The sequence below is a fragment of the Dreissena polymorpha genome, chromosome 2 (genome assembly GCF_020536995.1).
Source record: "Dreissena polymorpha isolate Duluth1 chromosome 2, UMN_Dpol_1.0, whole genome shotgun sequence".
Taxonomy (NCBI): Eukaryota; Metazoa; Mollusca; class Bivalvia; order Myida; family Dreissenidae; genus Dreissena; species Dreissena polymorpha.
In genome coordinates, this window is record NC_068356.1 from 144877874 (window position 1) to 144893762 (window position 15889).

A 15889-nucleotide genomic window follows, 5' to 3' on the forward strand; every position below is an offset into this window, starting at 1 on the left:
CCTAATAATAAAACACATAAATAAATGAAAATATAAATAAATAAACAAATAAATTATAATTTTATATTTCAAAATTACTTTTTTAATATTTTCAGTGCGACGTTCTTCAAGGAAGGCGAGACATGTGCCGGCGGGAAGATGGCGAAGGAGCGCATCACTGTGGGTTTATGTGCCTCGGTAACGGGAGATAAGCTGCCCCCAATCATCATCGGGAAATCAAAAAAACCGAGATGTTTTGGGTCAGTTACTCCCGACAAATTGCCGATACGGTATTACAACAACAAAAAGACGTGGATGACGACCGGGATAATGGAAGACTGGCTGAAGTGGTTTGATCGGCGGATGCGACATGCCAAAAGACACGTCATATTATTCATAGACAACGCACCATCACACCCTCGCATCACACTAACCAACATCAAGCTACAGTTCCTTCCTCCAAACACAACATCAGTGATACAACCCATGGACCAAGGGATCATACAGACAATGAAGCTAAAGTACAGAAAACGTCAACTACAACACGTGATGATGGAGCTGGAAAGATCGTCGGCGACCACCGGACCTCAAATTCTGAAAGAGGTTAACATCCTACAAGCTATCTACTGGGTCATAAGCGCATGGAAGGAGACAACGACGGAGACGATCGGCAAGTGTTTCGCAAAATGCGGATTTATGAGTGACAGTGAAAAAAGTGCTAGTGCTAGTGACAGTGAAAAATGTGCAGATGACCGTGAAAAAAGTGTTAGTGAAAACATTACAAGTGACAAAAGTGACAAAAGTGAATGTGATGATGTTGAGGACGACTTGCCTCTCATCATGCACAAATTAGCACATGATTTATTTGGGTGTGAAGTGAAGGACCTCATCAACATTGACAGGGACTTCACAACATGCGCAACGGACATGGACGAATGGAAGAAGTCAGCACCGGAAATTCTACAAGAAGATGGATGTGACGAGGAAGATGACACAAACCCAACAGAAGAGGAAGCGACGACATCAGAAACAACACTCTCCATGAGTGAGGTAGTGGAAATGAGCAGAAAACTGAAGGACTGGGCAGTGAAGAAAGGGCACCATGATCTACTAGCGACATTGATGGAAGCCAGCAACCAGATAGGGGATATAGCCATGAATGGAGAGAAGGTGAAACAGACTAAGATTGAGGATTTCTTTTTCAGGCCATCTTAATATTGTTGTAATGTGTAAATATGTGTATGCTGTTCCATGTAAATATAATGTTCATTGTTGCTATGCTTGATATGTATGCTTTTTATTTGATATGTATGTATTATTGCAATTTTAATTGTTTAATTATATGACTGTTACATATTGTATTTGTAGTGGTTTAATTTGTATTTATTTGTATGTAAAGTTTGATGTATTAGGTAAATATGTTTATGTATTTTTTTATTAAATAAATGTATATTAATATATTAAATACAATTAAACAACAAACAACTTTTTTTTCTGTATATATTTCTATAAAAACGAACACTCAACATATATTTGAATGTATAATGTACATACTAAAGCGAGATACACATGCATGTACTGACATATGCTAATGTGTTGCATTAACAACGACCAACTGGTCTGACAGGTCAAACTGTACTCAGAGACCACCTCAGTTAAGAGACCACTTCCTAGATTCACCTTGGGTGGTCTCTGAAGACAGGTTAGACTGTATATTCAAGTTTGAAAGACTTCATTTCTAAACCTTAGATACTGATGATCAGCGTTAAACAGCTTAAAACCTGAACAGATTGCGAGTTGAAGCAGGCTGTTATGGTTTTATGCTGTTTGCTCATATGCAGCCATTTTCATCTTGCTTCTAAGTGGGAAAGGGTTAAATGTCCATATCTTGTTTCTCTACAGGCATTCCAAATTCAATTGAATATAAATTATGTTTCTTGTTTCACTTGCTTACTTAGCCTCATCTAATAAATTGACAAAGCCAATTATTTTATGTCAATATTGTGTTACGATTGAAGGCTTGACATTGTCTTACCAATTGACAATCGTTTATTATTTGAAAACCGTATTGTTTTGATGGTGAAAATCGACTGGGAAATATCGTTCTAGTAAGCACTGGGCTGACAAGGGGCCATGGCCGTGGGCCCCAAAAGTTTCACTGCCTATGGGCCTCCACAGTTACCAATTATTCTTGACAAAAACAGTCAGATAAAAAGGATAATATAAGACGCAGAAAAAAAGGATAATAAAAGCAGGGTTTTCAATAAGAGCCGGCCGCCGGCCTAATCGGCCAGATTTTGGCCGGTTGAAAATCGCTCAGATTTGAAAAATCGGCAATTGACTTTTCGAAATGTGCGTGTCTTTTTGATAATTTGGCTCCTATTTGCTATTAAGCAAGCTCCTATTTGCTATTAAGCAAGGACGTCGCTTCATTATCTCCCTTAACGCATTACAACAACAACAATGAAAAACGCATATTGGAATCGGTCAAAAAGCAGTAAAATATTTTGACGTTCTGTTTATCACATGTTGAGTTAAAATTTTACAAAAGTAATAAAGAGCTTTTTTCATTTATCTTTTATCAGTTAAAAAAGCTATAATTCATAAAATGCACACAAAAATGATCAAATTTAAGTGCCTGGTTAACCACTAAAATAGCCATAAAATGGCCCAAAATGCAGGAAATCAAGTGCTTAATTTTAAAATTTTCAGGGGAAGCATGCCCCCCTTACCCTCCTAGAAGGCCTGTTGGTTTCACATTTGGGTCTGTTGGCTCAAAAGTTATTGACAACCCTGATAAGAAGCAGAATGTCTTACACTGTCACTGTACATGTATCTGTCGTAACTTCTGAATAGTTATTAGATAATATTTGTTAGTAAATTGTACACTTATTCTTGAATGCAACCGCTTACAATTGATTATGACAAATAGCACATCAGAAACACTTAATGTGTTTATATTATTGACATGTTTATTACCATATTGAGATATACCAGCCACACAAGTGACCTGTAGCCTGATTTAAGTGGACATCCTAAACATTTTATGTGAACATTGGCTTATTGAACTGATGTGCAAGTTGGGTTAATGTAAAGTTTTGAAGTTGACTAGTGTGTGATAGTGACCACCTGTAATTTTCCATCTTGAAATGTTTCAACTTTTGAAAATTGTTTTACATTACATTAACTGTTTAGTGAAATTAAAAGAATAGACAAAAATACATGACTGTGATGAGCAAGTGAATTTCTGTGGCATTAGCCAATAACTTATTAACTTTTCAGCAAGGTCTTTTCTTCTGTTACTGGTTGTTACAAAAAACACACTCAGTACATGTATTTTATTCAAATGATATACTCAATTTGAGATGTTTGTTTTCCAGTTTACCATAGAAACCAATAGGTCAGAAAGTAGGAAAAGAAGGATTGTGCAGCCTGTATATGAGAATGCTGCAATTCTGAGCCTATACTAAGGCTATATATATTGTATTGGATCTATAATGATTCAGACCTTGCTGTCTCACCACATACCAGTACATAGCTGGCAAGGATTGCTTTGGTATTGATTTGTTTTAAGTTGTGTCATTAATTTACAAATAGTGAATCTCACCTGGATCATTTAAGGAAGGACACATTTTCAAGAAATGCTTAAAACAATAATTTTATGGAATTAAAGCTGGAATATATAAACACATTCAAAGTAAGCTGTTTTATGAAGCATTTTTGTCTTTGATAATCGATTAATTTTGAAACATAGTTGTAGAATATGATGATACCGTGTTGTAAATTTTGATATGGTGCCACACCCTATTCCGAGGATGTGTTACGGTTAACACAGATATTTACCATGTCGGTGCTTAAGTTTGTTATTGTGAATTTAGATAATGTCTCTACGCCACGCCTAGAGTAGCAACGCTCCGCCCCTAAGTTTTATATAACTGTGTGTTGACCTCTGATCTTGGTTAGACATTATGTTCAGGTAGCACAAAACAGGTAACACAAAAACAACTACGAGAACATATCCTATGTCAGTACAAGTCAGTCTTATTTTGAACTTGATTATGAGTATGTGCGTATATATATTTCAAATTTCTCTAAATGTAAATGAGCTTAATGATTGTTTCATATTGCGGTTTTGTTTACAGATAGGACATGCATGATTTTATGCACGTTGAAATAGGGCAAGTTCAATTATGGATTTGCAACTTGACACGTTGCGTTTTGTTTTCACAGTTGAGAAATTTGAAACTGTTAATCTTACATGTATGTTAATCTTATACATGTTTAAACTGGAACACCATCACAAAGGTTCATTACATTTTAGTATTATTTTAATATTATAGGTCTGAAAAGTAAATTTTTTGTGTTGTGTTTCTTACTTAGTTTTTGTTAATGTGGGTTTTTAATAATAAAACCAATAAGAAAATTATGTATATTTTGCTGAAAAATTTGAAGATGTGTGCAGAATAGAACTGGACTCCTACTTTTTCCCTTTGGACTCCTACTTTTTCCTTTTGGACTCCTGCTTTTTTCAAGGAAGGAGTCCATGGACTCCTGTTTTAAAATCCTAGCGAGAGCCCTGAAAGTAGCCACTGAAATTATGTGCGTTACACTATGTTTGTTTACCCTAAAACAACATTTGTGATGAAGCTAAATGAAGTTGTTTTAACCAACTACAGTAAGTGATTACATATATTTAAGTGGGATGCCTTCCAGGAATACTAAATGTGTGGAATTTTAGTATAAGTGACTATTAAGTGTGTGTTTGTTGCTTTGTATGGTTATGTGATCGTGTAGTTTATCGCAACAGTGATTTTTTCGTTCTTTTGAAAGTAATGGTAAACCGCCCTTTCAAAAGCTGGTAAACATGACAAAATTCTAGATTCTAAAAATAACAAATTCAAAGAAAAGATGCATCAATTTCATTCCAAAAATCTCTGAATCGGCATATGAAGAAATAAAAAGTGAGTAGTTTTGTGAAACTATGAGCAAGTTGCTTGATGAAATCTGTATCAATAAAACAGTGTGTTAGATCAAATAGGGCATTTAAATTTCTGGTTTTTGACTGGTGAAGATTTATTTTTTAAGGTAAAAGGAATTTTTTAAAGGCATTTTTGTTCAGATTTAACGAGTCACAATAGTAAGAACTACAAAAAATAAAACATTAAAAAACACATACCATTAAAAACAGAGGTCACAGTTCCTTGTCTATTTTTCAGTAAAATAGAACAATTGCATCTTTATGACATTATATCTTGTGATCTGGTCCTGTTTTGTCTGGTGAAATTCACATTACATTCAACCCTTTAACCCTTATAAAGGCACTTTGATGCGCTTGTAGTCCCTTATCAAATGTAATAAAATTTGTGTGGTGAATTGGCATTTACAGTAACCCTTTACCACTTATAAACAGCACTTTGATGTCCTTGTAGTCCCTTATCAAATCTAATTAAATGTAAACTCTTCTTTACTAGAATCATGTTTTAAAGGCTTCATTTCCAACCCTAAGAGTGATGACCAACAAACAACATAAAACCTGAACAGCCTGGAGTACTTGCAGGCTGTGGTTTTATGCTGGCATTTTCACTTTGTTTCTGATGGGGAAAGGATTAACCACAAGATTATTTGAATTGTGTAGGAAGAAGAAAATACATGCTTGTTAGTCTTAACTCTTAATATAATTTTTTGCTAAACTTTGATTCACTTGGATTTGAGATTTTATACGCATATGCATGGTATTTAACATTATTCTTAATGCAAATTTCGTTATGTAAAGCAGTACATATTATGGAATTAATGCCCACTTACGTGTTGGTAGCAAAATTGATAATTGGGATTGTGGATATTATAGTGTATGGTTTGACGCTGTAGTAGATTTGGATATGTAGTATATAGTCCTATAATTTGTTTTGCCATAGGACATCACAGTCACTATTGAGATTGAAAGTGAAAACACATAAACTCTTATGCAGTATATACTTTGTTGTTTTAAATCATTACTTTCTTTTGTGTGAAAAAGTCACATTTACATGGAATCAGTCTTTTAAAGCGGGTATATACGATTTTTTATATGTGTTTAATTGTAATATATTGATAAAATATGTTACAATAACACAAAATAGGCAAGAAAAATTATGCATTAAAGCCGAATTTCATAAAATGCAGCAAAGACAAATTAGCGCCCCGAGCCGATAGTGACGTACATATTTTCCTACAATAACCGAAGCATTCGTCTTTGTATTATAAACCGTTAAACTACGAGGGGTGTTCCAGAAGTTCGTGGATTTTCGCTATAACTTATTAGTTTGCTGGTAAAAGTCAATGAAATTTACATATTATACAAAGCAATTATCACGGACTTTATATATAAGCTAAAAATGCATGAATTTCATAAAGCGCGTTTGAAACGCGTTGCCATAGAGACCTCAGTAACGACATGCGGCGCACGAGTGTATTTTATTATAAGTATGAGAGTTACGCGAATTTAAATTTGGTTTAAATGTCGTTGATAAACAGAATTTACGGCAAATTTCACGTTACAGCGCCTAAGTCCTTACAGCCCGGATCTGGCCCCTATGGACTTCCGCGTCTTCCCGGAAGTTAAATCACAGTTGCGCGGTATTCGCTTTGCAAGTAAACAGGAACTTACAGTTGCAGCAAAGCGAATTGTGTCGTCTTTTGACGCTGACTGGTATAGAGACACTTTTGACAAGTGGATTTCCCGACACATAAAGTGCATTCGCGTTGGAGGTGATTATGTGGAAAAGATTTGACAGTTGTTAACTTCATAACGTCATTGACGTTGAACAGAAACGTTACACGTGCGTCGGTGTGCGCATTGTGCACATGTTTAAATCTCTGATATATATTTATTGTTTTATGTATTTCCATGATATTTGGAGAGTATATTTGGAAGGGACGAAATATTCTTAACATGCTATTTGTTTGTCCATTTATGTTACCAATTGAAAGTTATAGCGAAAATCCACGAACTTCTGGAACACCCCTCGTAAGTTTAGATGCACATCGTACATGTATGTTATACATGCTGGCGAATTCGGCTGTACAGCCGTTTTCAATTTCAGAATTAAATATCTGGCTTATTTCGCATTTTTCGACACATGTTCTTCTTAACTTTTATTTTAATTTATATTGAAATATATATATAATAAGTTTTTTACACAGTTTATATAAATTCATAAATATTTGACAAAATCGTATATACCCGCTTTAACAACACACTGTAAAGAAGCAGGGAGCTTTTAAGCTACAATTTATTTGGACCAAAGTGATATGAAATAAAAACATTAAATGAACATCAAGTTTAATTGTGTCTAATGCAACTATAGAATATAAATTCATGCTATGCCAAATTGTTGAACTAAAAATAAGAAATGTTTATTGAAACAATTATACAGTTTGTGTGATACAGGAATGTTAGGATAAACAGCCGAATGCCGGAATTCTGCCTGTTATGTGGTTGCTTACTGAAACTTACAGGGAATTGGGAGTGGAAAGTACATCAGTGAACCAACTGCTAACCATCAGACAAAGTGCATGTGGCACATGTGTACATTTTTATTTACTTCCAAAAAATGAAATACCAACTTCATAGGAGGAATGTTACCGGTAGTTAAAAATCTTTTTTTTTAGATTTTCCATGTGATGGGAACAGGCATTGAAGGAGAAACCATTGAACAAAGCCTAATAAATTAAATACATTTATTTTAATTTCTGAAATTTGGAAAGGATCAGGAGAAACTCCATTTCAATTTTAAAAAGAAACTTTGATTTGCTTTGAATTATGTCATGAAAGTTTGTTTTCCTTTCCTATTCCTTTGAAATGCTGCCTAAGTTAGGGTCTGTTACCTGAAAATTGGGATTTATTGAATTCATACTGAAGCAATAGCATTATCTTAAGGCGCTGCCCATATCGGCAGCTCACATACTTAACACTGTTCTAAACCCCTTTGATGATTGAGTACCAAAATGGGTGCAACTCCCTTCCCTCACATAGATAGCATGATATTGCAGGTACCACTTACCTGATGATAAGTACTGGTGTTTGAACGAAATAGTGATTGCAAAAATAAAATGTACAGACACTAGACCGTAAGATTTATTCAGATCTATGTGAAGTCGGGTCTTTGCACAGTTTAAACCTGATAAACAAGCTGCAAGCTGAAATGACTGGCTTTTAAAATCTTTTTCACAGTTTATAATCTAGACTACCATGCTACTTGGTTTTTGTCTTGTAAAGACTTATTTTTCATCAGTTTGCATTTCAAATGGTAACATCTCATCATGTGTATGTTGATATTATTTCTCATGACATCAATTGATAGCATGAGAAAAGTCATCAGGATTGTTGTGTTGTTCTGGTTTGATTTATTTCTGTTGCATTTAATGTATAAGGGTATTTTCAGTCTTGAGATCTACTAGAAATGAAAAGTGTTATTCAATTGTGATTCGATTGATTTGAGTGTTGTGGGAATGTTTTTTTTAAAACAATTTCAAAAATGTGAAAGGTATTGGATTTAATTATAGTTTGTGGCGTTTCCTTGTTTGCTATATTGTATTATTTTTATGCCCCCCTTCGAAGAAGAGGGGGTATATTGCTTTCTTCATGTCGGTCTGTCGGTGAGTCTGTCGGTCCGTCCACCAGGTGGTTGTCAGACGATAACTCAAGAACGCTTGGGCCTAGGATCATGAAACTTCATAGGTACATTGATCATGACTCGCAGATGACCCCTATTGATTTTGAGGTCACTAGGTCAAAGGTCAAGGTCACGGTGACCCGAAATAGTAAAATGTTTTTTGAATGATAACTCAAGAACGCATACGCCTAGGATCAAGAAACTTCATGGGTAGATTGATCATGACTTGCAGATGACCCCTATTGATTTTGAGGTCAAAGGTCAAGGTCACGGTGACCTGAAATAGTAAAATGGTTTCCGGATGATAACTCAAAAACGCATACGCCTAGGATCATGAAACTTCATGGGTAGATTGATCATGACTCGCAGATGACCCCTATTGATTTTGAGGTCACTAGGTCAAAGGTCAAGGTCACGGTGACCCGAAATAGTAAAATGGTTTTCGGATGATAACTCAAGAACGCATACGCCTAGGATCATGAAACTTCATAGGTAGATTGATCATGACTTGCAGATGACCCCTATTGATTTTGAGGTCACAAGGTCAAAGGTCAAGGTCACGGTGACCCAAAATAGTAAAATGATTTTCGGATGATAACTCAAGAACGCTTTTGCCTTGGATCATGAAACTTCATAGGTACATTGATCGTGACTCGCAGATGACCCCTATTGATTTTCAGGTCACTAGGTCAAAGGTCAAGGTCACATTGACAAAAATCGTATTCACACAATGGCTGCCACTACAATGGACAGCCCATATGGGGGGCATGCATGTTTTACAAACAGCCCTTGTTAAGATTTTCAATAATCGGAGTAACAAAAACAGCTGTTTGATGACTCCCTTTCTCATCATTTCAGATAAAATTGGCAACAGCAGCAATGACCACAGTGCTTTGACAACGGATAATGGCTTACTTGAGACCTCAGAGAATGGTGAGAACATTTGTACTTTTTATTATTATGGGTACTCTGCCACTTATGGCAACTAATGGATCACTTGTATGATGCATTTTGGACCAAACAATTTTTAGCAAGGGAAAAACAAATGATTAAATTCCATTTCAATACAGTCAAAGGCGAGCAAAAAGCACAGATTAAATTACATGTACATATGCAGTCCATATTTGTTGAAATTTCTTACAAACATATGCAAAGCTTTATATGTTGCCAATAATTAAATCTTGATACAGTGATAAGGACCAGTGTTTTTTTTATGTCCCCCACCACTATAGTGGGGGACATATTGTTTTTGCCCTGTCTGTTGGTTGGTTTGTTGGTTGGATTGTGTGTTTGTTTGTGCAAACTTTAACATTTGCAATTACTTTTGCAATATTGAAGATAGCAACTTCATAATTGACATGCATGTGTATCTCATAGAGCTGCACATTTTGAGTGGTGAAAGGTCAAGGTCATCCTTCAAGGTCAAAGGTCAAATATATGGGTCAAAATTGCTTATTTAATGTACACTTTTGCAATATTGAAGATATCAACTTGGTATATTTGGTATGCATGTGTATCTCATGGAGCTGCACATTGTGAGTGGTGAAAGGTCAAGGTCATCCTTCAAGGTCAAAGGTCAAATATATGGGGACATAGTGTTTCACAAACACATCGCTTGTTCTTTACTTAAAAAACCCATCACTTGTGCCAATGTGGGGTTCTTCTTTGGCTCATAAATGACAAAATAAAGTCAGAGTATATATTGTGGGCTATTGTGATCACCCTAAGTCTGGTGTCCGTTGTCGTGCGGTTTGTATGATCAACTTTTAGCTTGTTACCACTTTCGAGGCCACATTTGTCATCCAAACTTGAAGAAACTTGGTCACACTTTATATCTATACAATATCTGGGCAAGATTAGAATCTTGGTCACTTGTTTCCCATCGCCTGATCAGATCTTTAAAAAAACCTTGTTACCACTCTAAAGGCCACAATTTTGATTCAATCTTGGTCAGAATGTTTGTCTGAACAACATGGAAGCCATGTTTATATCTGGGTCATGTGCATCCAAAAGCTAGGTCACCAGATGTCCTTGAAATCAGGTAAGCACTTAAGGGCCATCATGGCTCTTTTTTTGTTGAACCCCTTTGGTAAGTTTTGGCCAATAAGTATGGCTGGGTCGGATTGATCTTTAAAAAATAACTTTTGGAATTAATTCTTTGATTTGAACAAAATTGCGGTCCAATCTGCCCACTAAAGTAACAAATATTAATGTCACACAAATTATAAATGTTAAAAAGTAGTAGATTAAGCTAAATGGTCATGTTCGGAAAAGATAGCAGAAAGAAGATCTGGAAACAAAATACTTTATTATCTTATAAGGATGTAAATAGAGCAGATAATATGAGTAGAAGTTTCTACATTAGCAAGATACTGTTTTCATATCACATAATAATTGTTTAGGGACATATTTTTAAACTTCTGAAATAATTATTTCATAAAAGTGGTTTTAGTGTAAATGGGTATTAACCATGAGGAAAAAATGAAGATATAACCTTACACTACGCGACACGTGATTGTTGCCTAATTCGCGGAGTCAAGGCGGACAGTTTGCTTTTTGAGTGGAAAATCATCGCGATTTCACTAGATTCGTCACTCCGCTGTCGCCCGAGAGCAAGATAATCTTCGCGCTGATTCCCCTCAATTTTGTGGTGATTTGCCGCGTTTCGCTGTGATCGCAGTGGATATCGGTGACATCGATGATTTGCCCATTCATGCAAATAAACCGAATCGTATCAATAACTGTATACATTACGCTTTTCTAATGTTCACAATTATCAAATAATCCAAAATAATTACAACATCACTTACGTAAAAATAATCTTAAACATTTATGTCGGTAAATATGTTTGAGAATTTCATTAACACAACCCATGGAGGGTATATTGACTCATCTAGAGTCCATGCACAACCATATGACTACGCCATTTTTCAGAAGTGTAAAGAGTACAGTGCACAATGTGGGGCACAGCTTTCTTTGGACGAGCGTACCGTAGGTTTCCACTTATAGCGCGCAGTGTTTTACCTCCAAAATTCAAATTAAAAAGCTGGTGCGCGCTATACATTGATACAACGCTATCCTGGCTGCTAAATTGGTAAAATATATGTTGTGTAATCGTAAATAATCAAAATGGCCGCCATGTTTTTTTCCAGAAAACTACCACCCTATAATCGTACAGACTGAGGGGCCATTGTCGAAACAACAAGAAGTCGCTACTGGTAGATATGAACAAAAATAAATTTGTTTGAATAAACTTGCGGACATTTCTTTGTTTGTGTTTTTACACTTCTTTATTGATGAATTCCGATGGGGATTGTTGTCGACATTCCGGAGAGCAGGCAAGGGAAGGTGCGAACAAGGTCTTTTTTGCGGGTAACCGTAGGTGTGAAAGGGGGTCATTTTGCACTTCGTAATTGGCAGATGTTATTGAGTAATATGTGCCACGACTTGTTAAGACACTAATTAACATTTGAGACACTAATTGACACTTGAGAACGTGAAGATATGCAATTGCATTTTGTGTGTATAAATATTGAACGTTCAACAGTGGTGTACCTCAACAACTGTATCCCTGTCTCCCATGCGACATTCAAATTTACCGGTAATGCCCATGCTTTCCCCGAGGAAAAATCACACGATGTACACTAATTCTTATTTTCTCACGTTTTTCACGAAATGCACGTGGACTGTTAATCTTTTGCTAGAAAATTACAAAATTGTCAGAAAAGTATAGTGCTATGCAACCCATGCTCCTAATCATAATGACGCTTCCTATATTGAATGCTTAATTAAGCTTTCCAATGCCCCGGATTATTGGATTGTGCAATAGTAAAATGGCGGCCATTTTCGGTCCGATTTGGTGGTTTTATTGTCTTTAAATATTTTTGTCTCCATTTTTGCATAAAAAAAAAAATAGCCTGCGCGCTATACACGGGAGCGCGCTATACGTGGAAACCTACGGTATTTAAATTTAGATTGAATGCAATACGATCTTACAAAAAAACGTTTTATTTCGTCAGCGCCTTTATGTAAAAAAACGTTTTCCACCTGGAAATTGTGCTATTAATGCATAATATTATCAAAACATTTTCTCGACACGTAAAGCGTTGTAACAAATTAATATTCAATTCAAAACTAATATACCATAAGTATAAATGTTCCGTTAAATTCCCAAATGAGAATAATAATTTATAATCCGAAACACACTTTCGATGTTTTAATGTTAACACAACGTTTACAAATGCTTCCAATATATAGTCATCATGTATATTTCCCGACAAAAGAGCGGGAAAATTATGCGGCAATGTACAAGGTCAAGGTATACGAGCGTTCAAGTATTGATTTTTTAAACAAACTGGGTAGCGTAGAGAACATTGCATTCTGTTGATTTCGGTTAAATGTTTCTTTGGTATTTTTAAAACAATTATATCGCCAACAATTTGATATTTCTTTTAAAGTCATTTCAAATCAAACACGCCGTATCCGTATCGTTACTGCTAGAAGTAAAACATAATATCTTGTCAGACTTGTATCGTTTTTGCCGAAAAATATATGCAAACTGTTATTTTTTGTCAATGCTCTTTGATCCATTCTCGCACTTAATTGTCAGTGCCATCGTGTTGTTTCTGTAATTGTCACATGTTTTTTCACAGTTTGTATACGTACAAAGAGTGCCAATTAGACACTTGAACAAACACTATCACCCGCTGGACAGTACAATATAAATAATCAAATGTTGAGTTTTTTTTGTTTAGGGCGTGAACGCCCAGAGAAATGCATGCACATTATACATCATCATCAAATTTATTGAACTCTGCGAACACTAAGTGCTACGTTGATATACTCGTTTTTTTTTCAGCAAAACAAACACAATGTTTAATGGCTTTAATATATAGGCAATGATGTAATAACAACATTTTATATAACACGATGTCATAATAACATATTCTTAAAAATAGAACAGTAATGTATTTCCGGCGTATCAAGCATTGTGAATGTATGTACAACGCTCGGAAAGTAACGCGAGTAACACGAGTTATCCGCATTGGAGCCTGAAACAGAAAATAAATAAGTATCGCATAATTTAGTCCAAATAATTAGACGTAATCTACCGATTACATTTAACCTTTAAATGAAAGTGTCACGTAAACAATTTTCCGTGTCTTAAGGCGCGAATATTTTGCTAAACACTGTTAACAAAAGGGCTACACGTTATAATTCTTAATGAAATGCAAAAATAAGTCTTAACATAATTAATAATGTCAATAAACACACACGGTAAGATCAAAGTTTAAATGGAAAACTTGTATCATATTCCTCGTAAATTACCACATTATTTGTTTCGTCTAAATCAAATGCCATGTAAAGAGAAACAAGGTATTTATAACCGACCAATGACGAAACACTATGCAACTTTCAATTTACACAGTGCTACATGTATATGGCAACAATATGGAATTTGAACAGTGGTAGTGTATTCGGGCCTGGAATATATTGCTTGTAAGTTTTAATAAAAATTCTTCTAATGCAATTAGTTAAAAAATGTTTACATGTTATGTTCAATAATTATTGCTTTATCATTCTGCGCTGTTATATTAATTTGCAGCCGTTAAAGCTTCCGACATTGCTTCATCAAGTTCATGTCGGAAAGGGAGTATTTTAGCTAATACGCCCATTGTATACAACAACAACAAAAGCTTTATTATTGCAATGTATAATGTAAGTGTATACATATAATGTTACATGTACATGTTAGTGTAACCCTCAAAGTAAATCGCTCAAAAAGGTGAACCACGGCGGTTCGCGGTGATTTGCGAGATTCGCGCTGATTGCGTAACAGCGAGATACATCGTGCGACGGTCACTGTGGAGTCGCCGAGACATCACCCAAATGTTCTTGTCGCTCGGAATCACCGCGATTTGTCAGGTTGCATCGATTGCGGGGATGCGAGAATCGCGGCAAAAATGACGGGTCGCGTAGTGTATCATTAAGGAAGTTTTGGGTGTAATTCTATCATTTGTCAACAGTATTTCAGTCATATCATGGCAGTCAGTTTTACTACATGAACTAGCACTTTTCCTGGTTTAGCTCATTTACCAGTAATGAATGCAGATACTTACTCATAATAACTTATAATTGTAACTGACGGTTGCCAGACTTGTATCATAGGTTAGGGGAGAAACTTAGCCTTACAATGAATTTCATGATCAAGTTATAAATGTGGCTAGACATTAGGAATCAAACCCACGATCCTTCGAAAAGTCTGATTTGTAGTCCGGGTACGACCAACTCAGAGAAATTCTGTCCATGTCAAGGATAATAAAACAGATTGTTTTGTAAATAAAAAGATGAACCAAATGTTTGAAAAAAATCATGTTTGCATTAACACTTTCCTTTCCTCAATTTTTAATCACCAAGCTAGATAAGAGATGTAAGATTGCATGCATCATGAACAGCAGATCTCATCCTGCAGGGCTCAGTATTACAAGTGTGGCTGGGTCTGATAAATGGTAGTGTTGATACTATAGAGTATAACCCAGTTTTGTCTAATAAAAATAAGGCACAGACATATTAATCAAAGCAATTGGAGCAAACAATTACCCTTTGATAGCCTTTTGTTGTGATTTTGAAACTATAATTGTAACAAAAGGACCCTGGTATACCAGCCTTTGATTGTGGTTTATTGTAATCACACAAAGCCAAGTAAATAATTGAACATATTCAAATGCAAATGTGCACCCCTCCCATGGAATGTTGATGAAAAATGTATATGTGCCTAAATGACTACTAATCAAATAAATTATAATTATAATGCATCTAGACTAAGACTGGCATAAAAGTGGTGAACATCTCCAAACCAAATGGTGTTGTATGTCTATGCCTTGGAGGTTTTAACTCAGGAAATAATACTTTGAGCTAATTATACAATCAGTTATCTTGTCACTGGATCAAGACAGATGGGTGAATTAAAGCCATAAAGCCCTCATCCATTATTTATAAGGTTTATACATAGGAAAGTTTGGAAAAAAAACCATCAAATTGATTGGATTATATTGAAGAAAGGAAAGCAGGTTTACATGTGAAACCAAGAACAATGGTTATTTTGTCATAATTTTCTTTTTCAATTGTATTAGCTTCAACAGGGATTTCAATTCAAGCAGAATCCTGCCTTTGATTCACTTATTTTGCAATTAATTATTTGCTCACTTTTGAATTCTGCAATTGTTCTGCTTTACATCATCTTGATGGAAATTTTA

The 15889-nt window shown here is 35.4% G+C and overlaps 2 protein-coding genes across 33 annotated transcripts in view; both read left to right on the top strand.

The window, feature by feature from the left end:
• Positions 1 to 15889, top strand: part of LOC127869326 (uncharacterized) — an 81962-nt gene that overhangs the window by 12210 nt on the left and 53863 nt on the right. For 31 of the 32 annotated variants that reach the window (XR_008044514.1, XR_008044513.1, XM_052411793.1 and 28 more), the window contains exon 2: positions 9492 to 9566. Coding sequence is in view for 30 of the 32 variants with exons in the window: in XM_052411793.1 (XP_052267753.1) it covers positions 9540 to 9566 (27 nt within the window). In the remaining 2 variants the exon portion in view is untranslated. Of the gene's footprint in view, positions 1 to 3040; positions 3677 to 9491; positions 9567 to 15889 lie in introns of those variants that run through there. The other variant, XM_052411795.1, reaches the window with a different exon arrangement.
• On the top strand, positions 139 to 1194 carry LOC127870154 (tigger transposable element-derived protein 4-like). The gene has a single exon (XM_052412811.1). The coding sequence runs from the start codon at positions 139 to 141 to the stop codon at positions 1192 to 1194; it is 1056 nt and encodes a 351-aa protein (XP_052268771.1).